At 38.5% G+C, this 21,187-nt stretch overlaps 2 protein-coding genes across 2 annotated transcripts in view; one reads left to right on the top strand and one right to left on the bottom strand.

The window, feature by feature from the left end:
- The window catches only part of LOC117388392 (lipocalin-like), a 114,531-nt gene that overhangs the window by 65,098 nt on the left and 28,246 nt on the right, over nt 1–21,187 (top strand). The gene's annotated exons all lie outside the window — the stretch shown is intronic.
- cntnap2a (contactin associated protein 2a) overlaps nt 1–21,187 on the bottom strand; it is a 488,742-nt gene that overhangs the window by 62,149 nt on the left and 405,406 nt on the right. Inside the window, exon 18 of the mRNA XM_033985829.2 lies at nt 11,588–11,758. Within this exon, the coding sequence (XP_033841720.1) occupies nt 11,588–11,758 (171 nt within the window). The remainder of the gene's footprint in view (nt 1–11,587; nt 11,759–21,187) is intronic.

Here is a 21,187-nt window from a genome sequence, read left to right on the forward strand (position 1 = left end):
CTTTGAGTGTGAGGAAAACGCACTATATAACACTAATGCATTATAAATTGTATACGTTGCCCAGAACAACCAGAATCATTTTCCATATTTTGTACAACTAGGACAGACCGGACGCATTTACATTTGAAACTGGAGAAATCCCAGTGTTTCTTTCGCATTTGTTTTCGTGTTAATCTTTTAAACTGGCGGCTGGAATGAGCAGCTCTTAAATGATGCATCCGCACACAGGACCCTACAGTGATGAATAGTGGAGCAGATTGTGTATGTCTTTAGTGGGTGATCAGTGCGGTGTGGGCGTGCATTTCTTACGTAAACGTGCGCGGTGTTTTAATGTTAGGATCCAGGGCCCCTCTATCCTCCATCCTCTTAACCACAGCACCGCTCTGATGTTTGTCTCATTTGCTTTCTTACCCTTTTTTCATAACTTCTTGATCCTAGGGGAGACAAGCATTTCTTTTAAAACAGCAAATGCCGATTTAACTACAAGGCATCGTTAATGTGTCGGCGGACTCCTGCTGATGAGACTCCAATGGAATTTAAAACATCTTCTGAAGATGTAAGAATCATGCTATGATATAACGGCAATAAAGAGGCTCCAGTCAAAAGGTAAAATGATTTCTACTGCTACTACTACTAGTACTATTACTCCTACTACTACTGATATCTTCGTTTAGATGTCCTATATGCCGCAAAATTGATTCTTATGAGCTTTTAGTCACGCTAGCATGTTGTTACCTCCTCAAAAACATACCTGGAGTTGTGTTTTAATTCATTCACACACCTGCATTATTAGTCTGTCCACATCTACAAAGCTCAAAACGCTCTGTTCCACCTTGTGATGTCATAAAGTGGTAGTTTTCAAGTTAACAGCTACGTTTTACCTTTTGTTCAGTAAAAATGGACAATTCCAGGGCTGAAATTATTGAAATGATTCTAATGAAGGTGTGTGGAGTTTAAAAACACATTGGAGCACTTCCTGTGTTACCACATGATGACATCACAAGGTGGAACAGAGTGTTTTCTGTTTGAGAGAAGAGCAGGATTTGTGTGTTAAACATGTGCGAATGAAACAAAACACAACTCCAGGTCTGTTTGTGATGAAGGAACAATATTTTAACATAGAGAGGAAGAGTGAAAGAGAGAGAGGGAGGTGGAAAGGAGAGAGACAGACAGAGAGGGGGAGAGAGAGGAAGGGAGAGAAGGACAGAGAAGGTGAGAGGGAGGAAGGAGAGAGACAGCAAGGGGGAGAGAGAGGGAGTGACAGAGAGAGGGGAGAGAAAAAAAAGAGGGAGAGAGAGAGAGAGGGAGAGAGAGGATGAGAGATAAGGAGAGAAACAGAGAAAGAGAGGGGAGAGGAAGGAAGGAAGGAAGAGAGGGAGAGGAGGAGAGAAAGAAAGAGGGCGAGAAGGACAGAGAGGGAGAGAGGGGGGAAGGAGAGAGACAGCAAGGGGGAGAGAGAGAGAGAGACAGAGAGGCAGAAAGAGGATGAGAGATGAGGAGAGAAACAGAAAGAGAGGGGAGAGGAAGGAAGGGAGAGAGGGAGAGGAGGAGAGAAAGAAAGAGAGCGAGAAGGACAGAGAGGGCGAGAGGGGGGAAGGAGAGAGACAGCAAGGGGGGGAGAGAGGGTGTGACAGAGAGAGGGGGAGAGAGAAAAAAAAGAGGGGGAGAGAGATAGAGAGGGGGAGAGAGACAGAGAGGGAGAGGAAGAAAGGGAGAGAGGGAGAGAAAGAGAGAGTGAGACAGAGATGGGGATGAAGAAACAATATCATAACATAGACCAGAAAATAGTGTAACATGGGCCCTTTAATTACTATTATATATTATTGCTATAATTACTGTCTCTAGTACATCTCTACTACTTCCACAATCATCACTACTGCAACCAATACTACCCGTACTACTACTAAACAACTACTAATGATATCTTTATGTTTAATTACTATCAACCATTACTATTACTTACTATCAACTATTATATCTCTATTCCATAGCTACTACTTCCACAGCTACTTCTGCTACTACTACTAAAATAAACTACACAACAATTACTACTACTATTACTACTACTAATACTGTCAGCAGAGACCATTTCAGAAATAAAGTACTCTAAAAATATTCTATAAAATTCACTTTATGTCTATTTAGGTCACATTTCTAAACGACCTTTTCTGAGCAGGACAATCCAAGTAAACTTCATATTAAGTTTTGGGGTCTTCACTTCGGGATGACAGGGATACAATTTAATAGACCAGGGACTTTTAGCCGGTTTGCCAGAGCGAAAAATATTTATAAGCTTTAGGGCGAGACTTTGAGTAAAAATGCACTCAGCAAATGTTCCAAGTGACATTCAGAGCAGCCCAGAAGTCAAGCTTACGGTCCACTTTATCTGTTGTCAATCCTGTTAACGGGATAGCCTATTCGGGACGGCTAGCGCTGCCTCTCTATCCAGCGCTAATTCATCCTATTAGGATTCAAAGACAAACTTGATAGCTCTGAGTCGCATAAGGTCAGACTACAAAGGTCACACTACAAAGGTGATGGTGCATATGTGTGTGTTTTGTGCTCGCGCCGCTGCTAACGTCTGCTGTTCCGAAGCTAAAGCTAGTCATTTCATGGGCTGACTGGATTGTAGCAGATACAGTTTCTGCTCCGGCGAGAGGGCAGCGATTATGTGTGTGTTTATGTGTGCGCTCAGGGGCAAAATGCAAGAAAATAGCAAGGGAGAGGACAGTGAAATTGATGTGGGGGCATTGTAGAGGCCCTGAACACTCACGGGCACCGGCTCGACCGCGTATCTCCTCTGGCCTGATGTGGCTGTGACCAAAGAGAGAACACGCTGTATCTGAAATGGGTTTGCGCTGCAAGTTTGAAAGACAATTGTCCTTCAGAATTGGGACAGCGTTACTTTTCTATTGTCTGGACTCCGTATTAGCCGTGACATTATGCTTTTTGATTTTAAAAAGGTGCACTAGGTAACTTTTCTGATGTCTCGTGTTATTGCAAAGCCTGGAATCATCAACAATATGGCAATCGACTTATTTAAGATCAAGGAAGTTTGAAAAAATTGAGACAGCGTTACTTTTCTATTGTCTGGACCATGTATTAGCCGTGACATTGTGCTTCCTCATTTTAAAAAGGTGCACTATGTAACTTTTCTAATGTTCTGTCTGACTAGAATGATCCACAATATGGTATTTGACTTATTTATGATCCTGGAAGTTTGAAAAAATTGAGACAGTGTTACTTTTCTATTGTCTGGACCTAGTTATATACTGATCAGCCATAATATTATAAATACTATTATTATTATCATTATTAACTATTACTTTTACTACTATTTCTAATCTATTTCTCCTCCTTCCACAACTACTACTACTCATTTTCAGGTGCACTGTGTAGGTTTTCTAATGGAGAACCTCGTCTCTTGTCTCCGTGAAGATATTGTTAAACCTGGAATGATTGACAGCGTGGCATTAAAATTACCAATCTCCACGGAGACGAGCAGATGATGCCACTAGGCCAAATTACAGGTAAGATCTGTCTGTGGAGAGGTGACTCTGCTCCAGTAAAAAAAAACACGCTTCTGTATTTCTACAAGAAGAGCACCTGCATTTGGATATTTTTAATTAAGTAGATGCAAAGTTATTTTAAAGATATACTGTGGAATATTCAGGAATAGCATCTCCATCTCAGAAAACATCATCTTCTCAGTTTTGTCAATGCGTATGAGCGGTTTAACTTAAGCAGAAATTCAGCATTTGTTGTAAAAGTTGTTGTTTTAGCAGCAGGAAAAACATGTATTTGTCAGTTTGATCGGGTCAAAAAGTCAGTGTCTATCAAAAAAGTCCAAGAAATAGTGAATTGTACAAAAAATATCCGACAAACTCCTGTTGTTCACACTGCTGAAAGAAAAGTATACGAATATTCAGTGCAGTTTGGATTTTCCGCAGGTATTCATGTCGCCAAAATGGTGCATACAGGTTTATAAAATCAAGCGTAAAACTTAGTAGACATTGGAGTTTTTAAGCAGTTTGCAAACCAGCTCGTGCGTCTTAAATCAATGTCTTCAGAAACCAATTTGGCTCCAAAATCATGTGTCGATTTTGTGTCTATTTACTGGTTCTGTCGCAGCAGGAAACGGTCACCGAGAGCCCTTTGACACCAAATGTTCAAATCCTTTCCAATCCAAATGAAACGCAATTACCGCTGACAGCCCCCGAAGCACCAGGGACCGCCTCACAAAAGCCCTCAGTCTTTAAATTGAGGCGTGAGATTTTAACATTCTTCATCAGAGAGCGCCTGGCCCGGGCCGATGGGACGTTCATTTGAGCCGCTGGAGCATGATCACACGGGGGGCTCTGAATGACATGTCAATCACGCGGCTCTGAAAAGGGACCCAATAAGAAACTGGATCCAAAATGGCTGCCAATTTCACTGTTGGCACATCTCCTCCTAAATTTAGTTATTCTACCACTTCCAACTTCTTTTTCTATATGTTTAAGTATTCATGGCTTTGAGATTCCTGTTATATACAATGTTTTGAGGACTCCTTTCCATTTAAAAGACATTTTATTAATTGCTATTGTAAAGTTTGCAATTTTTCATTATTCTGAAACCAATAGATAGAATCGTTCATATGTGACAGAACTTTATTTTACTTGTGAGCCTTTTATTTTTATTTTTATTTTTTGTAGAACAAGTTTCGAACTGTGGAGAAATAACTCCTAACTAACAGAACTGTAACTGAATACATGTACTGAACACTAATTTTGACCTTTTACCTGTGTTCTGATATAGTTACTTTTTTATTTGGTGGTTTTCAGAGTAAATAAATTAAAAATACATGGAGGTACTTTGTCATTTACTTTTGGCTCTGAACTGCACAGTATTAGTGAGAATAAACAAAACACAGCTCTTACAGTGTGAGCATGTGTGCGTGTATGTTTGTTTTCATCTCTAATTAGGCTTAAATTAATAACGAACAGGGCTACAAAAATAAAGCTGATTGTGATTATATGTCATGTTTTTTACACTATGATATAACGCAACTCAGTGTAAATTGCAGTTAGTAGTCCTGTGGCACATGTGTCATAATATGTCAACACATTTTAATGCAGGTATTCAGTATTCTGTAACTAACGTAACTAAAAGTCTGATCATGATCTGTAGGACCAAAGAGGATAAACACATAAACACATGACATATCCTGATTTTTGCCTGTCTAATGTTGTGTTGTTGTGTTGTGTTTTGTTTAAATTTGGTACATGTTCTGATGATTTAAAGCTGATGTTGTTTAAATCATATTGTTCACCATTATACACTGCACAACTCTGGACTCGTTACAAAAAAGTCTGTCTCCAAACGCTGCAGGTGGATTATAATGATGCTTTACGGGTGCGACTGAGGAGGTCACGACGGACGAGTGCGACTGAGATATTTGTCACTGCATGTGTGAACACTTTGCTGTACTAAGATCTTTAATGCACAGTTTTATCTGCAGACCGAATAAGTCAGAAAATGAAATAATAATGTCACTAACGAGCATAAGATTCAGTGCAATTTGTTATCAGTCCAGGATGTGGAGACAATGGTGTGGCTCTTTTTAAAATGTAGATATTTATTGTTTGTATTGTCACTGTGTCTGTCCGTTTTTAAAAATGGAGCATGAGTCTGAAATAAAGATAAACTGAATTAAATACATTTTCTACAAGTACATACAAGTATTTTCCCCCATCACTGAACATGGATAACCAACAGTGTGTATCAGTGTGTTGTTTGTGTATGGAAGCTCTAAGCTTTTAGTGAGTTTCTTGCACATAATGATGTTTTATATTGATTTGGACTGTAGGAAACATACTGTATTGGACATGGGGACGTTTTATTGTATTTTACTGCTAATGTCAATGATGAACTGTTTGTCTTATAATGTAATTGTAAAGAAATGTGTATTATTAATGTGTGTTCACCTGCACATGGAAAGTAGCAGTAGCTAAATCTGGTACAAATCATCTCTTCTTTTGTAAAATTAATTCATTTTTACGTGGTCCCTGATGAATAAAGAATAAAGAAAGAAAGAAAGAATGTGTTGTATAGTTCATCATGGTATTTTCGGTTGTAAAATATGAAAATGGTTATTGTGACAGGCCTACATGTTGTTCATTTACATTGCACTTGTAAATTCAAGTGTTGGTGAATAAAACGGCATCTAATTAATTGATAAATTACACTGTCAATCAAACAAATGGGCCGTGACTATTTTGATGAACAGATGGTTAGTTTCGTCAGGCGTCTCAAATCATACTTCTGACAGCAGCTTATAGATTACAAAACCATTGTCACATAAATAACACATTTCTGTCATAAATCTAAATAAATATAGCACGATTAAATTAACGGGAAATAATTATGTTGTTTTGTTCTGTTAATAAATCATTTTTGAGAGTTGTGAGGGTGAGTAAATCAGAGAGACAGTTTTGGAGATAGTTTGGTGAAGTGAACAGGAAGCACGATGGTAAGGTTAGATTTGGCACTAACAGGAAAACAAAGGCATGTAAAAGGGGACAAAATAAAGCTCTTATATTACACAAAACTTTAAGCCATGTTATAATGTTGTTACCTCATCAAAAACAGACCTGGAGTTGGGTTTGTTTCATTCACACATGTTTATTTACAGCCCTTGGACTTAAGTTCTTGTCATTGTTAGTATTTGTCTATTATGTTTCGTGTGTGTTGCTGAATCTGTACCTTTCCCCCATGAGATCCTGGCTGCGTTGGCCCTTGTTGGTGATTGGAGGACTGTCTCCTCACCTGGTCAATCCTGTGACTCACCTGCAGCCGCCTCCCTCTATTTAAGAAGAATCAGCTCACCTGTTCGGAGCTGCTGGTCTGTATGTCATTTTAAACGCATCTCTTTATGTTACTAATGTGGTCAAGATTCTGTAATGTTATTGTAAAACTAGCTTCTTAGATAAACTTAACCTTTGTTTCTTTTGTTTAAACCTTGAAACTTACCTTCTGTTTAAGTATTTTCGATTCCTTTTGTTTAGTTTACCTTCTACAACCGTGGTCATTAAATTCGTCCTTACTTTATCGTTTTTCCATTCTGTTTTTTTGTTACTTCCCTGATCCTATACGAGCTGGGTCATCCTATACAAGTCAGTCTACATCTCCAAAGCTCAAAATGCTCTGTTCCACCTTGTGATGTCATGTAGTGGTAGTTTTCAAGTAAATCTACTTTTTTTTTTTTTACCTTTAGTTCTGCAGAGATTGGTAATTCCACAGCTGAAATGTTGTATGTATGGAATTTAAAAACACAGTGGAGCACTTCCTGTATTACTACATGACATCACAAGGTGGAGTTTGAAAGAAGAAGTCAGCCTAAATATGCAGGATTTGTGCGTTAAACATGTGAATGAAACAAAACACAACTCCAGGTCTGTTTGTGATGAGGAAACAACATAACAGATCAGAAAACAGCGTAATATTTGGCGCTTTAAGCTAAATGGTGGACACTAAGACGATATATACAATAGAGGAGTGTACAGTAAATGCAGGTCATTTGCTGTGAAACTGGAATCTAGCAACAGATACTAAATTTATACATTTCATTATGATATGAAGTCTGGTACAAATACATGTGTAAATATATATTTTAATTTCCGCGCCCCACTGTCGGTTTATATACTCGTATACATTTCACCATCACATTAAAATCACTTTAGCTGTCTTCCCATGGCATATAGATACATAATTAAGGTTTGTTTACGTTTCCTCGCAGCCTCATCTCAGGCTTGTCTGGCAATAACGCTGCCTCCCAAAGACCAATCACACTAAACCACATTATAGCACAATCTAAAGAGCCCAGTTTAGAAAAGCAACCAAAGTAGATTAGAAATTATCTGTCTCTAAAGAGATTAGGGGGTGGCACAATATCCCAGCAATGTAGATAAGTAGAGGCAGGGCTGTGGAGCAAATGAACTCACAACAAGTGAAACCGTGAACTGGGAAGACGAGCCTTTTTACAATAAATGAACTGATATGGCCAACTGCATTTCGGGTCATTTTGAGTCTGAAAAGTTGATAGGAATCCTGCTGCTTTAACTGTAATAGTTTAAGAACAGTTTTAATGTTTTATAATCAGCTGTTTGTTAAATTGAGAACAAAGGATTACATGGCATTACTAAACATGGGGCGATAATGAAAGTAATTATTATACGAACACCAATTACCTTAAATAAATGACTGCGCACTTTGACAGCAATCAGCATTTTTAATATTTTATAATTGGTTTATTTCATAATTTGGAAATCTACTTCATAATGTGTATGTATAAATGGACATGGCTAACCTGCTAGCAGCTACGTTCCAAATAAGAAGTGAGCATGGCAGCGCTTCCAGCTCCAGTTCACTTTCTATTGAAAAACTGTCGCTCCTCTCTCTGTACCTGCTGCTGTCAGACTCGTCATTTTGGTCTTAAAATGTGAGTATTAACCCACTCTACATGATCCTGGTGTTTACAGCTGTCCCTCGCTATATCGTGGTTCACCTTTTGCAGCTTTGTTGTTTCACGGATTTTGTTTTTTTGTGCAGTTTTGCATGCATTTTTTCAGCGTATTGTGTTCTGCGACCTGATTGGTTGTTGGACTGTAGACCATTGTCCATCAGTCTCCTCCGTGTCTCCTGTCCAGTACAGAATGTGTTCAGACAAATTTACATAAACGTTGGATCGCAGTGTGACTCTGAAGTGCTGTATGTTTGCAATTTGTTTTCTCCCCGACAAAACCCACAATGTCGATGAAACGTTCTGCACCGACAAAGATGCCTACGAAGGTTTGAACTTTGAGAGTGTTTAAACGAGAGAGAAATGTGAGAAAATGTTAACGCCTGTGTGAGAAAAGTGTATAAAGTGTGTGGTGAGGGGTTTTACAGCAAAAAACAGAGAATAAGTGTAAAAAATAAAGCTAATACTTTGCGGATTTCATCTATCGCGGGTTATTTTTAGAACATAAACCCTGCGATAAACGAGGGACAACTGTACTGCGCTATTGTGTCAATAACTCAAGATATGAACATTAATAACAGACAAATCAGACGCCTTCTTTCATTGAGGTCGCACCTGCTCGCGTTAGCAACAGGTTTGATTGACAGCGTTGCTAGGCGTCCGCTCCCTGCTAAGCTCTGGTGTGGGTAGGGATGGGCGTTACCTTCAACAGCCTCGCCTCTTTAGTTGCTATGATGCTCGCGATTGGAATTTCAAATACGGAACCGGCTCAAATTCGCCCCAATAACTGTTCTAGCCTCGATGAGCTTCATTTGACTGGAGCCGAACGCTATGGCTGACGTCACACTCACTTAGTCCACTTCTTTATACAGTCTATGCTCTACTTACATGTTCACATACTATAATCACAAGGCAGTATTTCTCAAATTATTGTAAGTGCACGGGGCTGCGTTTTGTCGTCTATTAAAACTGCAATTTGGTAAAGACGCCATCGTAATGAACATAATTATTAAACATACAGCAATTACCCTAAATAAATGATTGCTCTCTTTGTGGCAATCACCTGAAGTACTGCACCATAATCACCAAAGTAAACGTCGTGCCTAGAGTGTGTATTTGAACTACAAATACTATTAGCATTTAGCACACCTCATACGAGAGTGAATGAGGAATGGGCTTATGTCCTTATGCAAACAAGAATCCTACAGGTATATTTGAACTTCGGCCGTAATGCTCCAGAAAAGGCTCCAGTTCAGACAGAAATACTGCTTGAATAAAACTCGATAAATTACTAAAATGTATTAATATTTATTGACTGATACTGACTGGTAGAAAGGATTAATTTGTCTTAAAGGTCCTATATTACACAAAACTGTCTCAAAAACATACCTGGAGTTGTGTTTTGTTTCATTCACACATGTTTTGTTATTAGTCTGTCACATTTTCAAAGCTCAAAATGCTCTGTTCCACCTTGTGATGTCATGAAGTGGTAGTTTTCAAGTTAATCCATCTATCATCATCTATCTTTTATCTTTAATTCAGTAGAGATTGGAAATTACCAGGGCTTGAATCATCCAAATGATTGTAGCGAAGGTGTGTGGAGTTTAAAAACACAGTGGAGCACTTCCTGTATTACCACATGACATCACAAGGTGGAACAGAGTGTTTTCTGTTTTGAGAGAAGAACTCTAAATATGCAGATATGTTTGTGATGAGGAAATGACATTGTAACAGAGCAGAAAATAACATAATACACTGCAGACACTTTAAGATATGCAGAATGGAGCAGAACCTTTGATTACATTTGTTGGCAAGTTACCTCTATTTATTTAATCTTATCCTTTATCCTTTTAGCATTGCTCTAGTAAACAAGTTGCACAGTGTATATCCAGTTTTTAGACCAGATGCCCTTTCTGCCACAACCAGACACACTGCTGTGACAGGAATGGGATGGAATGACTTAAGTGTGTGTCTTTTCCATTGACACAACTACAAAACGCTCTCTGACAATGGTTCACTACTCAAAGAGTTTTGTGTAGTGAAAAGAACTTGGAATATTGTTGTTGTTTTTTTTTTCTTTTTGGCAGGAGTCTAGCAGGAAATTTGGATCCTGGGTACAAACCATCCTGGTGAGGAAAAAAGTACCCTTTACCCCCCCAATCCAACACCCCTGTTTCCCGCACAGAGGTTGGTAGAGTAGTAAAAAACAAACAAACCTGGAGTTATTGTCTGGATTTATAAAGTGAAGTTAATATAATTTATTAAATAGATCATACGTGTCAAAATATGGCCCACAGTGTAATTATATTTGGCCATTGAGATCATATCAAATGTAATGCATTAGGGCTGCCCCATGGGTATAAAGCGCATGCAACACTAATACTACAAATCCCAGAATGCTTTGGTAGTGCACTGGTACGCAGTCGAGACCAGCAAGCGCCCCTCCTTTTCTGTTGATACTCATTAGAAACCAAGCTACTAGTCACCTCAGCCAACTTAATTACTAGACATTATTTATTTTATTTACTTAAATTAAAAAAATAAATACAACTAATGTGTCTTTTATTTCTAATTAAATTTCTCTTTATTTGTAATATCAAGCTTGAGTTGTTCCAGATTTTTGTGTTTAAGTTTCCGTATGAAAAAGTTAAATATTACATATCAGATGCAGTCAATTTTTCAATAAATAGTTTTGCCCATGAATTTGTCTCAGTTATTAATTTTGGCCCACTGTGAATTTGAGACTTTTTAAAAATAGATAATGAATAAAATGTGATATTCAAAGTTCCATAATCCCACAATAATGAGAAAAAACCCTAAGTCGTATCTGAAGGAGATGCCCAAAAAACACAAAAGTTCAAATCATCATCACATGACGTACTCAACAGGGGAAGAGTAACCAAAGCTTTTACTCGAGTACTGTTATGCTGTCAGTTAAATTACCCAAGTAGGAGTGTGAAGTCTGAAAACTACTCTGAGCAGTACTATGAAAAACTTAAGTAAATATAAATGGAGTACTACCGTCCTCTGTTTCTATACAAATACATTTATCTACACGCCAATGAGACAAAACCAGACCGCTCTTACATTTGAGCTCCAGTCGGATGAAGTCTGTGTTGCCCAGGTTTTCCAGGAACACTCCATAGGGGGCGCTGGTCTTGAAATAGAAGGAGATGTCTGCGCTGGTCTCTCCTTGGAACGTGGCAAAGTGCAGGTAGGATGAGGGAGTGGTGAATGACGCCGCGTTCCAGTAATCCGCTGCAAAACACAATGATAAAGAGATCCAGTTATTACAAAACAAAAAGAACCAAACAGTCCAATCAATGATGAGAGAGAGATTAGATTTGGGCTGCATATTGTTATAAACGACCGCGCGGACTTTAGTATTTGATTTGAAAGCCCCGCTGTCCCATCTGGATAAAACACGTCTCCAGTTTGATGCGTGTGGTTTGATAAAAATGAATGAATCACATCAATCATGAGTCCAAGTTAACCATAATTCACTTTTTATACTCAAATCAGTGAGCAAGAAAAAGTAATGTAAAAAAATGTGAAAGACAAAAAGTAAAAGTTTAACACTAGAACATCTAGCATAGCAGCGACAGAAGAAGTACTCAAATTTGTTACTTAAGTAAAAGTACAGATACCATACAGTAAAAGTAAAAGCATCACATGAAAAAGTCTAAAAGTAATGAAGCACTAAAAGATTAAAAAGTAAAAGTATCTCACGCAGATTTTGAGATCTAATGACGCTTCAAATGTGGTGATTCTGATAAAGATGTGTGCTGAATTTTGATCAACAGAAACAACTGGACCGAATAATATTTGTGTCTGAAATAAAGAATAAATGAAAATTGAGCTGATTTTTTTTTTTCTCGCTGTTTTTATTTGTATAGCAGCTCTCGGGTTTCAGCTCAAACAATAATAAAAAATACTTTTGCTTTTTCCGTCCAGTTCAAAAATGCACTGGAGTAGAAAGTACAAATACCTGCTCTCAAATGTAGTGAAGTAAAAGTATCCACTTAAACAAAGTAAAGTACAGATACCTAAACTACTTTACTTTTACTTAATTACATTCCACTACTGCATAATACTTCTGATAATTGCTGCATCTGCTAATTGTCGATTCATTTGAGAAACAGTATCAGACTTTCATTTTTCTGCTGCAGTTCATGTTTTATAAGAAGAAAAAATTTGAAAAAGGGTTTCTTAGATCTGTGCCCTGAAGTTGTTTTCACTTTTTAGGTTTTGACAGGTTTACTTAACACTCTACATTACAACTAATCTTAATTTTACTGCTCTGGGATAGAATTCGAATTGTCGTGGATCATGGGTCTCTTATGACGTAACCCGCTGCTCCCGTGTTCTCTTTGCTTTTCTTTCTGTGCTTGCAAACTTCTGTTGGTGAGTCCCGAATCCTGATTGGCTGCTTCGACTTACGCCCGGGCTATAATTGGTCGTATCGGTCTCTGTGCTGGGTTGGACAGGCACCTTCCAATCCAGTCCCGGGAATCACATCCATTAAAACAAACTGTAACCAACCCGCCACACGTGTGATTGTCTCGTTTTTTGTTACGTGACTACCTGCAGTGACTTTTGTACTATTTTTCATTGACACTTGATTATTGTTATTACAAACTTTATATAACTTTTAAAAATAGTAATAGTAATTGTAACTAGTTAAATCCAATTTAGTTAAGCTTCAGTTGTTTATTCGTTTTCTTTTTTTGTTAATGAATTCCTTTGTATAATTTTTTTTTTAATCTGTAGAAAATATCTGACAAAATGCTCTACTTTTTTTATTATTATTATTATTATTATTATTATTATTGTTGCTGTTATTATCTGTTTTTCAATTTATTTTATGTATTGGGTACACTTAAAGTACATTTCACAAATTAATCCTTATATAAACTCAAAAAGGAGTGGGAAGAAAACTTATTAAATCCCACCCCGTCTTCATTTAAGACAAACTCGATGCTTTGTTTTCGTTTATTATCATTATTGTTATATTTTTTATTTAATTTTTAATCATATTTTTTGTCAATGAATAAATTACTTTTTTTTAGTTTATCTTAACATCATGGTTCATTGTTACTTTCCTCCTCCATAGCTGAGTCGGTCGTAACATTCCTAAAAATTAAAACACCAAAACATTGCAAATTCTTGTGTTTTCCGACAAACATGGACGTCCATTTATCCAGGCTTGGGACAGACACAAACAGTTCTCTGGTTTACTACGTTCCATCTCTGTTGAATAATCCAGCGATATCTCGAATCAATCTTTTCACTTTCTAAGAGGACAAGGGTAGAAAATGTAGTGTCTTTTCGCGGACAACTTTTCTAATGACTTTTGAATGAAGCGCGAGCGGCGAGCCCTAATGAAGACGAAGTGAGGGAATGCTAAACAGCTGCAGATGAATGATCAGACTATGGCTCCGCCGCCGTCTCCTCCGTCCCCTCACTGAGTCACTACCATCACTCAGGAATGATGGAGAGCCCGAGAGAAAGGAGGAGATGAGCAAGAAAAGGCCAAATCGTTGAACCGAATATTGAAAGCGTGGTGGAGGAGGAAAGAGAGAGAGAGCGGGAGAAGTGCCAAGTCGTGCAGAGGGCAGTTAGCGCCGGGGGAGGAAGAGGAGCTGGGGGCAAGTGCAGGGTAAGAGCAGATCTGGAGGTGGAGAGTGATGCGATATCAATACTATTTCTCTTAAAGGTCAGAGCAGCAAGCAAATGGTTTATCCTTATCGCACATTCAAAAAGGGAACATAACTAACACTACTGGTTTAATTAGTGAATAAAGTAATTAAAAAGCTGGTTTATATTAATACTTTCAAAAGACATTTCAAAATTAAAGAGCACATATCACGCTATTTTCTGATCTATGTTGTAACGTTGTTTCCTCATCACAAACAGACCTGGAGTTGTGTTTTGTTTCATTCATTCATTCTTCTCTCACACAGAAAACACTCTGTTCCACCTTGTGATGTCATTATGTGGCAATACAGGAAGTGCTCCCCTGTGTTTTTAAACTACATACACTTTCGCCGGAATCATTTGGGTGGTTTTAGCTCAGAAATGGCCCAACTCTACTGAACTAAAGGTAAAAGGTAGATGTTGACTTGAAAACTACCACTTCATGACATCACAAAGTGGAACACAGCATTTTGAGATTTGGAGATGTGGACAGAATAATAAAGTATTACTCAAACATGTGTGATTCTGCGTAATATAAGAACTTTACGAGAAAACATAGGACAAGGTAAAGGGATATTGAGTTCTCACTAAAAATTTCAAACTTACTGCACATAAAAGTACATTTAAAATATTAATACAGATTTAAAAAGGTTCTGTCTCCATTATGCATGATCTAGTACGCTCTACTACAGTATTTCCTCTATGCACTCATGTTGCTTTTTAAAACAAGTTCGCCAACCAATCAGAAAATGAGACAAAAACATGATTAAACTACTTTTACTCAATCAAAAATATGACTTTTGTATGTATATTTTCAGCTGCTCCATATCCCAGCAGATGTTCAAACTGAGCGTGTACGGTTTACGTTTAAAAAATTCAATCAAGATTTAATTAAAATTTAAGTTTTTCATCAATAACGCATTCGTTTTTATGATCTTGTTTTAATTGACCAGCTGAATCGGCTGGATCTGTACTACAATTTTATCACAGAGTTCAATTTGCGCCGGGGGAGGCAGAGACGCTGGGGTCAAGTACAGGGTAAATTTGAGGGTAAAGTTGATATGAATATAACAAGAACTTTTCACTACAACGTCAAAATACACATCCCGAGCTTTAATAATTAAACAAAGCACAAATTAGCGGCGCTCTGTGAACATTAACGACTTCAAACCGAGCATGTAAAAATCTTTAATACAGATACATTCTTGTACATTCTCGTAAGTCTATTTCAAAGAGTCTTTCAAGTACAGTACAGCGTATAAGCCCAAATATGCAAATGGGGGTGGTCTTTGTAGCTTGTAATGCTGCGGTTCGCGGTCCAAGTCGATGTGAAGTGACCAAACATGAGGATAGTACATGTGTGTGTGTGGTATCCTGGTTTGTGGAGATAACGGCTCCCTAATGATAGCTCCCGGCCCCTCCTCCGTGTAGTCGGCGCCTCGTCTGGTCGCCGAGGAATAGTCCGGATACGAGCCAGCGCAACACACAACTGATGCTGGCTTTGTGATTTCTGTCTTTGAAGTTTATTTCTTTAATGAAGCGAGAGGAAAGAAATGTGTACGGGCTCTGATATTGCTCTAAATATTGTGTACATTATTACAGAGGAAGTATTCAAGAACTTAGTTAGTTGTAGTTCGAGTGAATTACGCAGTTTTTGTTGGTTTTTTGCCACTATGGACCTTGAATATTGCACAGAAAGGCATTAAACTCTCCATGGATACAAGCAGGTGGCGCTTCCAGGACAGATCTGTGGAAAGGCGAGCCCATTCGCAGTAAGAATGCATGGTTTCAAGGTACTCAAAGCACTTTACATCAAGGAACCACTCGCCGATTCACACATATTCATACACCGGTGTACGCAGACACTGAGGGCGAGGGATTAAGTGTCTTGCCCAATGACACAACAGCAGCATTCACCTGTGGGAGCTGGAATCGCACCGCCAACCTCACAGTAAATCGGTGGATTTTACCGCTCAACCGATGATGTTATATGTTTTTAAATGTAATGAAAATGTAAAACCACAGATAACTACAACATGGAGGTATAAAACGAATTAGATCTTAAGACAAACTGCTAAAATATTTTCAAAGCATCTAAAAAGCATTTCAAGTAGTATGACGACATTGGAGAAGCACGGTTTATAAAGTCGTTCTGCTAATTTACAATAAAATCAACCAACGCAAGATAAAATTAAAGTGGAAATTGGCCGGAAACCAATGATGTTTTATGTCAAGAGCGGGATTCGAACCTGCAACCTTTGGATCAGTGGATAAACACTCTACCAACTGAGCTACTGGTGCCCAAAAGTTACTAAAGAAAGTTACAGAGTGCACCTTTAAGTCACATGCATTAGGAACAGCGCAAATAGAGTTAGTTTCTCTGCAGTGAGGACATTTTTTTTTAATATACTATCACTACGTAGATAAGATATTCTAAATCTTCTCCCTCTGATCTTGGTGGAACATTTTTACAGAAGTCAACAGTTGGTGATGGCACTTAAACCATCACGATCCATCTCCTTTGACTTGCGTAAAAATGAAGAAGAGTTTCTGAGAGATTTGCTTTAAACTGTTGGAGCACAGAGCGATAAGAGGGGCAGGGGAGAGGGTCTGGTGGACAGCTCCAAAAATTAAGGCTTGAAAGTGAGCCCAGAGAGTTGGATGAGGAAAGTGAGGATGCGGAGCGTAAACCCTGGGCCTCTGCCGCTGCCAGAGTCACAGATGAAACTGGTTTGGCTTGGTCCTGCTCCACAGTTATAACTCCCATATTGAACTGTTTATCAAGCAAATGTTTTTCTTAGTCATAACTGCCATCCCCAAACTAAACCCCAGTAAACCCAGTGATGCCTTGGTGCTTCGAAGCAATTCAAATTAGTTTTATCCCTCCGATTTAATTATCCAACTTCGACCAAATAACGCTTATGTGACGCCACCTGCTCCACAGAACGGGACGGCTGTCTTCTGAGCCAGTTTGTTTATGCGTGACGATAAAGTTCAGTTTGTAATAAAGCAAATGTTATTCTCGTAAACCGGTTTATGACTTGTACTTGTTCCAATAAGCTATGAGAGATGCTCAGGGCTTAGAAGTATGTCTATAGTAAATCTATTCATATCCAACACACATAAGGCGCCGCGTGCTAAAGTGGAGCACTGTCACAACAACAAAGGGAAGCTTTTGTTTGTCGGTATCCATTTTGTAATGTTTCCTGATTACTACTGATGTCTCTGATGGAAGCGATACTGCAGTGTTTTATGCTTCAACAGGTTCAAAACACAACAAAACTCAAAATGCATGTTCAACCCAGGAAAAAAAAAGAGTAGCAGCAAGGAAAAAGAAGTAAAAATTAAGAGTAACTACCCAAAATATCAGGTTCAGGAAACTGATATAAGCAGCGAATGACTTTTTCTCCTATATTGGTAAGTAGCTAGACGAGTTTTTTTCATATTTTTAGTTGTGACTAATTAGATCTGTGAATGTGTCGACTTCTGTGGCTTCCTCACAATACAACATGATTAGAGCAGACAAAGAAACCACTGACACTGGCTCTGTCAAAGGCGCACTGCTGTCTGCATAAAACCTCCACAATCAGTTAACAGCTTTTAATGACACAATCCCTGCACTGATGAACAACAACAAACTCATTCAACTAAAGCAGACATCTTTGTGCGAGCTGCCGAGTATAGAGAAGTACTTTGGGAAGTTGTTTAGAAGATGACAAAGACCTTGTAATATATGTTATTCTGTGACTACCATCCATTTTAGTCTCGAAGCCATTTTAGGAAGCTCGCACTGACAGAAAAGTATCCTTCAGAGTACTTTGATCCAAATGGTAAACACAACAACAAATACTTACGGCGTGAATAAAAATGAGACTACGAAAAAGACGGAAAAATTATGCATTCAGGGTGCGTTTATGCTAGCTCAGTTGGTAAAGTGTTACTTATCCGAAGGTTGGCGGTTCGAATCCTGCTCTCGACATAAACATCGTTGGTTGGCGGTGCGATTCTAGCGCTCACCGATTAATCCTGCCGTAATGTCCTTGGGAGTGGTTCCTTTTTAATTTACTGTTACCATGCAGACTTGTACTTTAGTCCTCTAGTTCCAGACTTAATCCGATTTTAGTCCGTGCAAATAAATGTGAAATAAACGTTAACACACCCGTACAGTAAAATAACACAAAGTTACAAGGACACAAAATAGTTACGGTGAATTTAGAACCACAAGCCACTTTCATCATCTCACCCTCTTTATGACTGGTCTATTAGAGTCTTTCATATGGACAAAATTAACTGCATGAACTGAGATGTGAACAGATGTTGATCCCTGTGCGCCCCCTGGGGATCTGTATGAAAACTGTAGAGAGGAAGTCCGCGGCACAGAGACGGAGGTTAAAGGTCGAGTTTGGGTCCAGGATCAACGAGATGATTCATGTGTGCATGCTACAGCAGATGGGTCAGGAGCCAGCTCGGGCAGATGGTAAGGATGACTGACTGTCTGCGGTCATTACCAGGACAAACAAGCACACTCCACTCAAATACATGGGCACATTAGCATAGCGATTAGCATAGCTATTAGCATTCATGGTCAGGGCCAGGAGATGAGGCCTGGCCACACTTCAGTCTTAAACTAAACTAACTTGATTTGGGTGTTTGGATTTAATTATTGTTGGTACCTCTGGTGCTGTGAAGGTGGTTCTGTGGAGTTTTTCTAAGTACTAGTTCTTGACTTGCTGTAGAAGGAACAAAAACGTTAAATATAGCCACGTGTCAGGTGTGGTCTTCAGTTATGTGGGAATAACTGACAATATGGTGGAAAAATGAATTTAGTAAGTCTCATTTGAGTAATAATGAATCAACACTGTAACTTTCTGGAGGTGGAACATTACGCACACGATTCTACAGAAATACAAGGTTAAAACTACAGAACATTCTCCATGGAGACAGATGAGTTTTATTTCATACTGTGGAATATTACATGCAAAACATTTCCATGGAAACAAGGAGAAGGAGGCCAAATAAGAGTCTGTTTTTCAGTGCAATAAAACCTCCAAAATGAAAACACCCACGAAAAAAAAGCAAAAATAGACTAGTGTGATAGACTAGTGTGACCGAGGTGTTTTTGCCACTGCATGAGTGAACACTTTACTGCATTAAGGATTTTAATGCACAGTTTTATTTGCAGCTGAATAAGTAAAAAAAAAAAAGAAATCATAATGTTACTCACAAATATAAGATTCAGTGAGATACATTTCAGTCCCTGATGTGGAGACACTGGTCTGGTTCTTTTTAAAACATAAATCTTTAATGTTTGTATTGTGACTGTTCTTGTCTGTTTCAAAAATAGACGATGAGTTTGGGATAAAGATGAATTTAACTGAATTTAATGACTACTGGACAAAGCTGGGTGACTTGTGTATTCTTGCTTCAATTCATAAACTTTGCTTTTAGCCAACGTGAAGTTTCACCTGAGTCAAACGATATCATTTGCATTTGTCTGGTGATAGAGCTGCGTCTTCTTCAGGGTAGAGCCATTTCTCTTTATTCTCACCATCACTACCTTTATCTTTTCAAACTCCATGAGATTCGTCAACAGGTGACATCTGCTGGTGTCATTTTTCTCATCTTACATTTCACGGAAAACATCACATTTAAACTCATTAATGATGTGTTATTTCAAAGTCTCTGCCTGTAACAGGTTTCTTTCTAATTAAAGCACCATCACACATTCCACACAACTGGGAACGAGTCGAATCAAATATGTTCATGAAAGAAAGGTCGGCAGTAACTACTGTACATGCAATATATCCATTTATGAGAAGTTGAGGTTTGATAATTAGTTTGACTGTACTGCATTTTAAAGGACTCGTATTACGCTGCTTTCTGATCTGTTATTCAATTCAATTTATTTTTGCAAAGCCCAAAATCACAACAGCAGTCGCCTCTTAGGGCTGAACATGAAACTGAGTTAACCAACAGAAAGTTAGAAAATTAAGAATGAAAGAGAAACAGACAAGCAAATCAATCAACAGAAAATAATCAAATGGATAGATCTAAGAAAGTAAAAAAAAAAACAAAAAAAAAACAACAGGGAATCTAGAAGGAAAGGCATAACTATGCGTGTCTGAAAAGCTTCAGGGAATTTTCAGACAGTATGAGATTCCGGTTTATTTCAAACCTACAAACACTTTAAGACAGAAACTGGCTCACCCAAAGGACAAAACCATGAGCCATAAACAAAGTAAAGTAGTCTACTCCAGTCAGTGCAGTGAAGAGTGCAGTGAGACTCGCACTGGAGAAAATAAACAGCCACTTCATAAGAGGATGCACCAACACCCTCATGAGAGCTCCTCTGGACCCCACTCCACTGTACATCTCCATCTTAAAGCCACTAACCACTCCTTTGAAGACAGTGAAGTTCAGATCTTAGCCAGAGAAAAGAAATGGGTCCATCCTCGGACCCAAAGCAAACAAAGGAAACAATGAGAACAATAGAGATAGCCAGTATGCCAATAGGTGTGAAAAACACCCATTAGGAGGTGTATGAAAATGCTAAGTATGTCTCCGGCACTGTGCACTCTTAGTGCAGCTCAATAGAGGTAGCCTACATACAGAAACTTTAAACAAAAGCTGTTTCCAGTTTCAGTGTATTTAGCCCCTCCCTTCAGACAGATATAAGACAGCGTCCAGCAGTGATCTGACCAGAACTGAAGAAGTGGCTTGGATGAGTCTTCACTCGTACAACCTTTTTATCCACTCGACAGATTTACTTTTGGCTTTTACTATAGATCAGACTTGGACAACTGAGGGATTACACAGACAACAAAGGAAACATTAACAAACTGAACAATCAGAGCCATCCCATGTCAGCTTCTATAATGGGCGGCCATGATGCTTTGAAAAGGTACATTCTGGTCTTAATAGTGTAATATATGCGCTTCTGGCTTCATTTCGCCATCCATTTCCATTCCAATCTATTAAATTGTCCAAAGC

The sequence above is a fragment of the Periophthalmus magnuspinnatus genome, chromosome 20 (genome assembly GCF_009829125.3).
Source record: "Periophthalmus magnuspinnatus isolate fPerMag1 chromosome 20, fPerMag1.2.pri, whole genome shotgun sequence".
NCBI classification, from domain to species: Eukaryota; Metazoa; Chordata; class Actinopteri; order Gobiiformes; family Gobiidae; genus Periophthalmus; species Periophthalmus magnuspinnatus.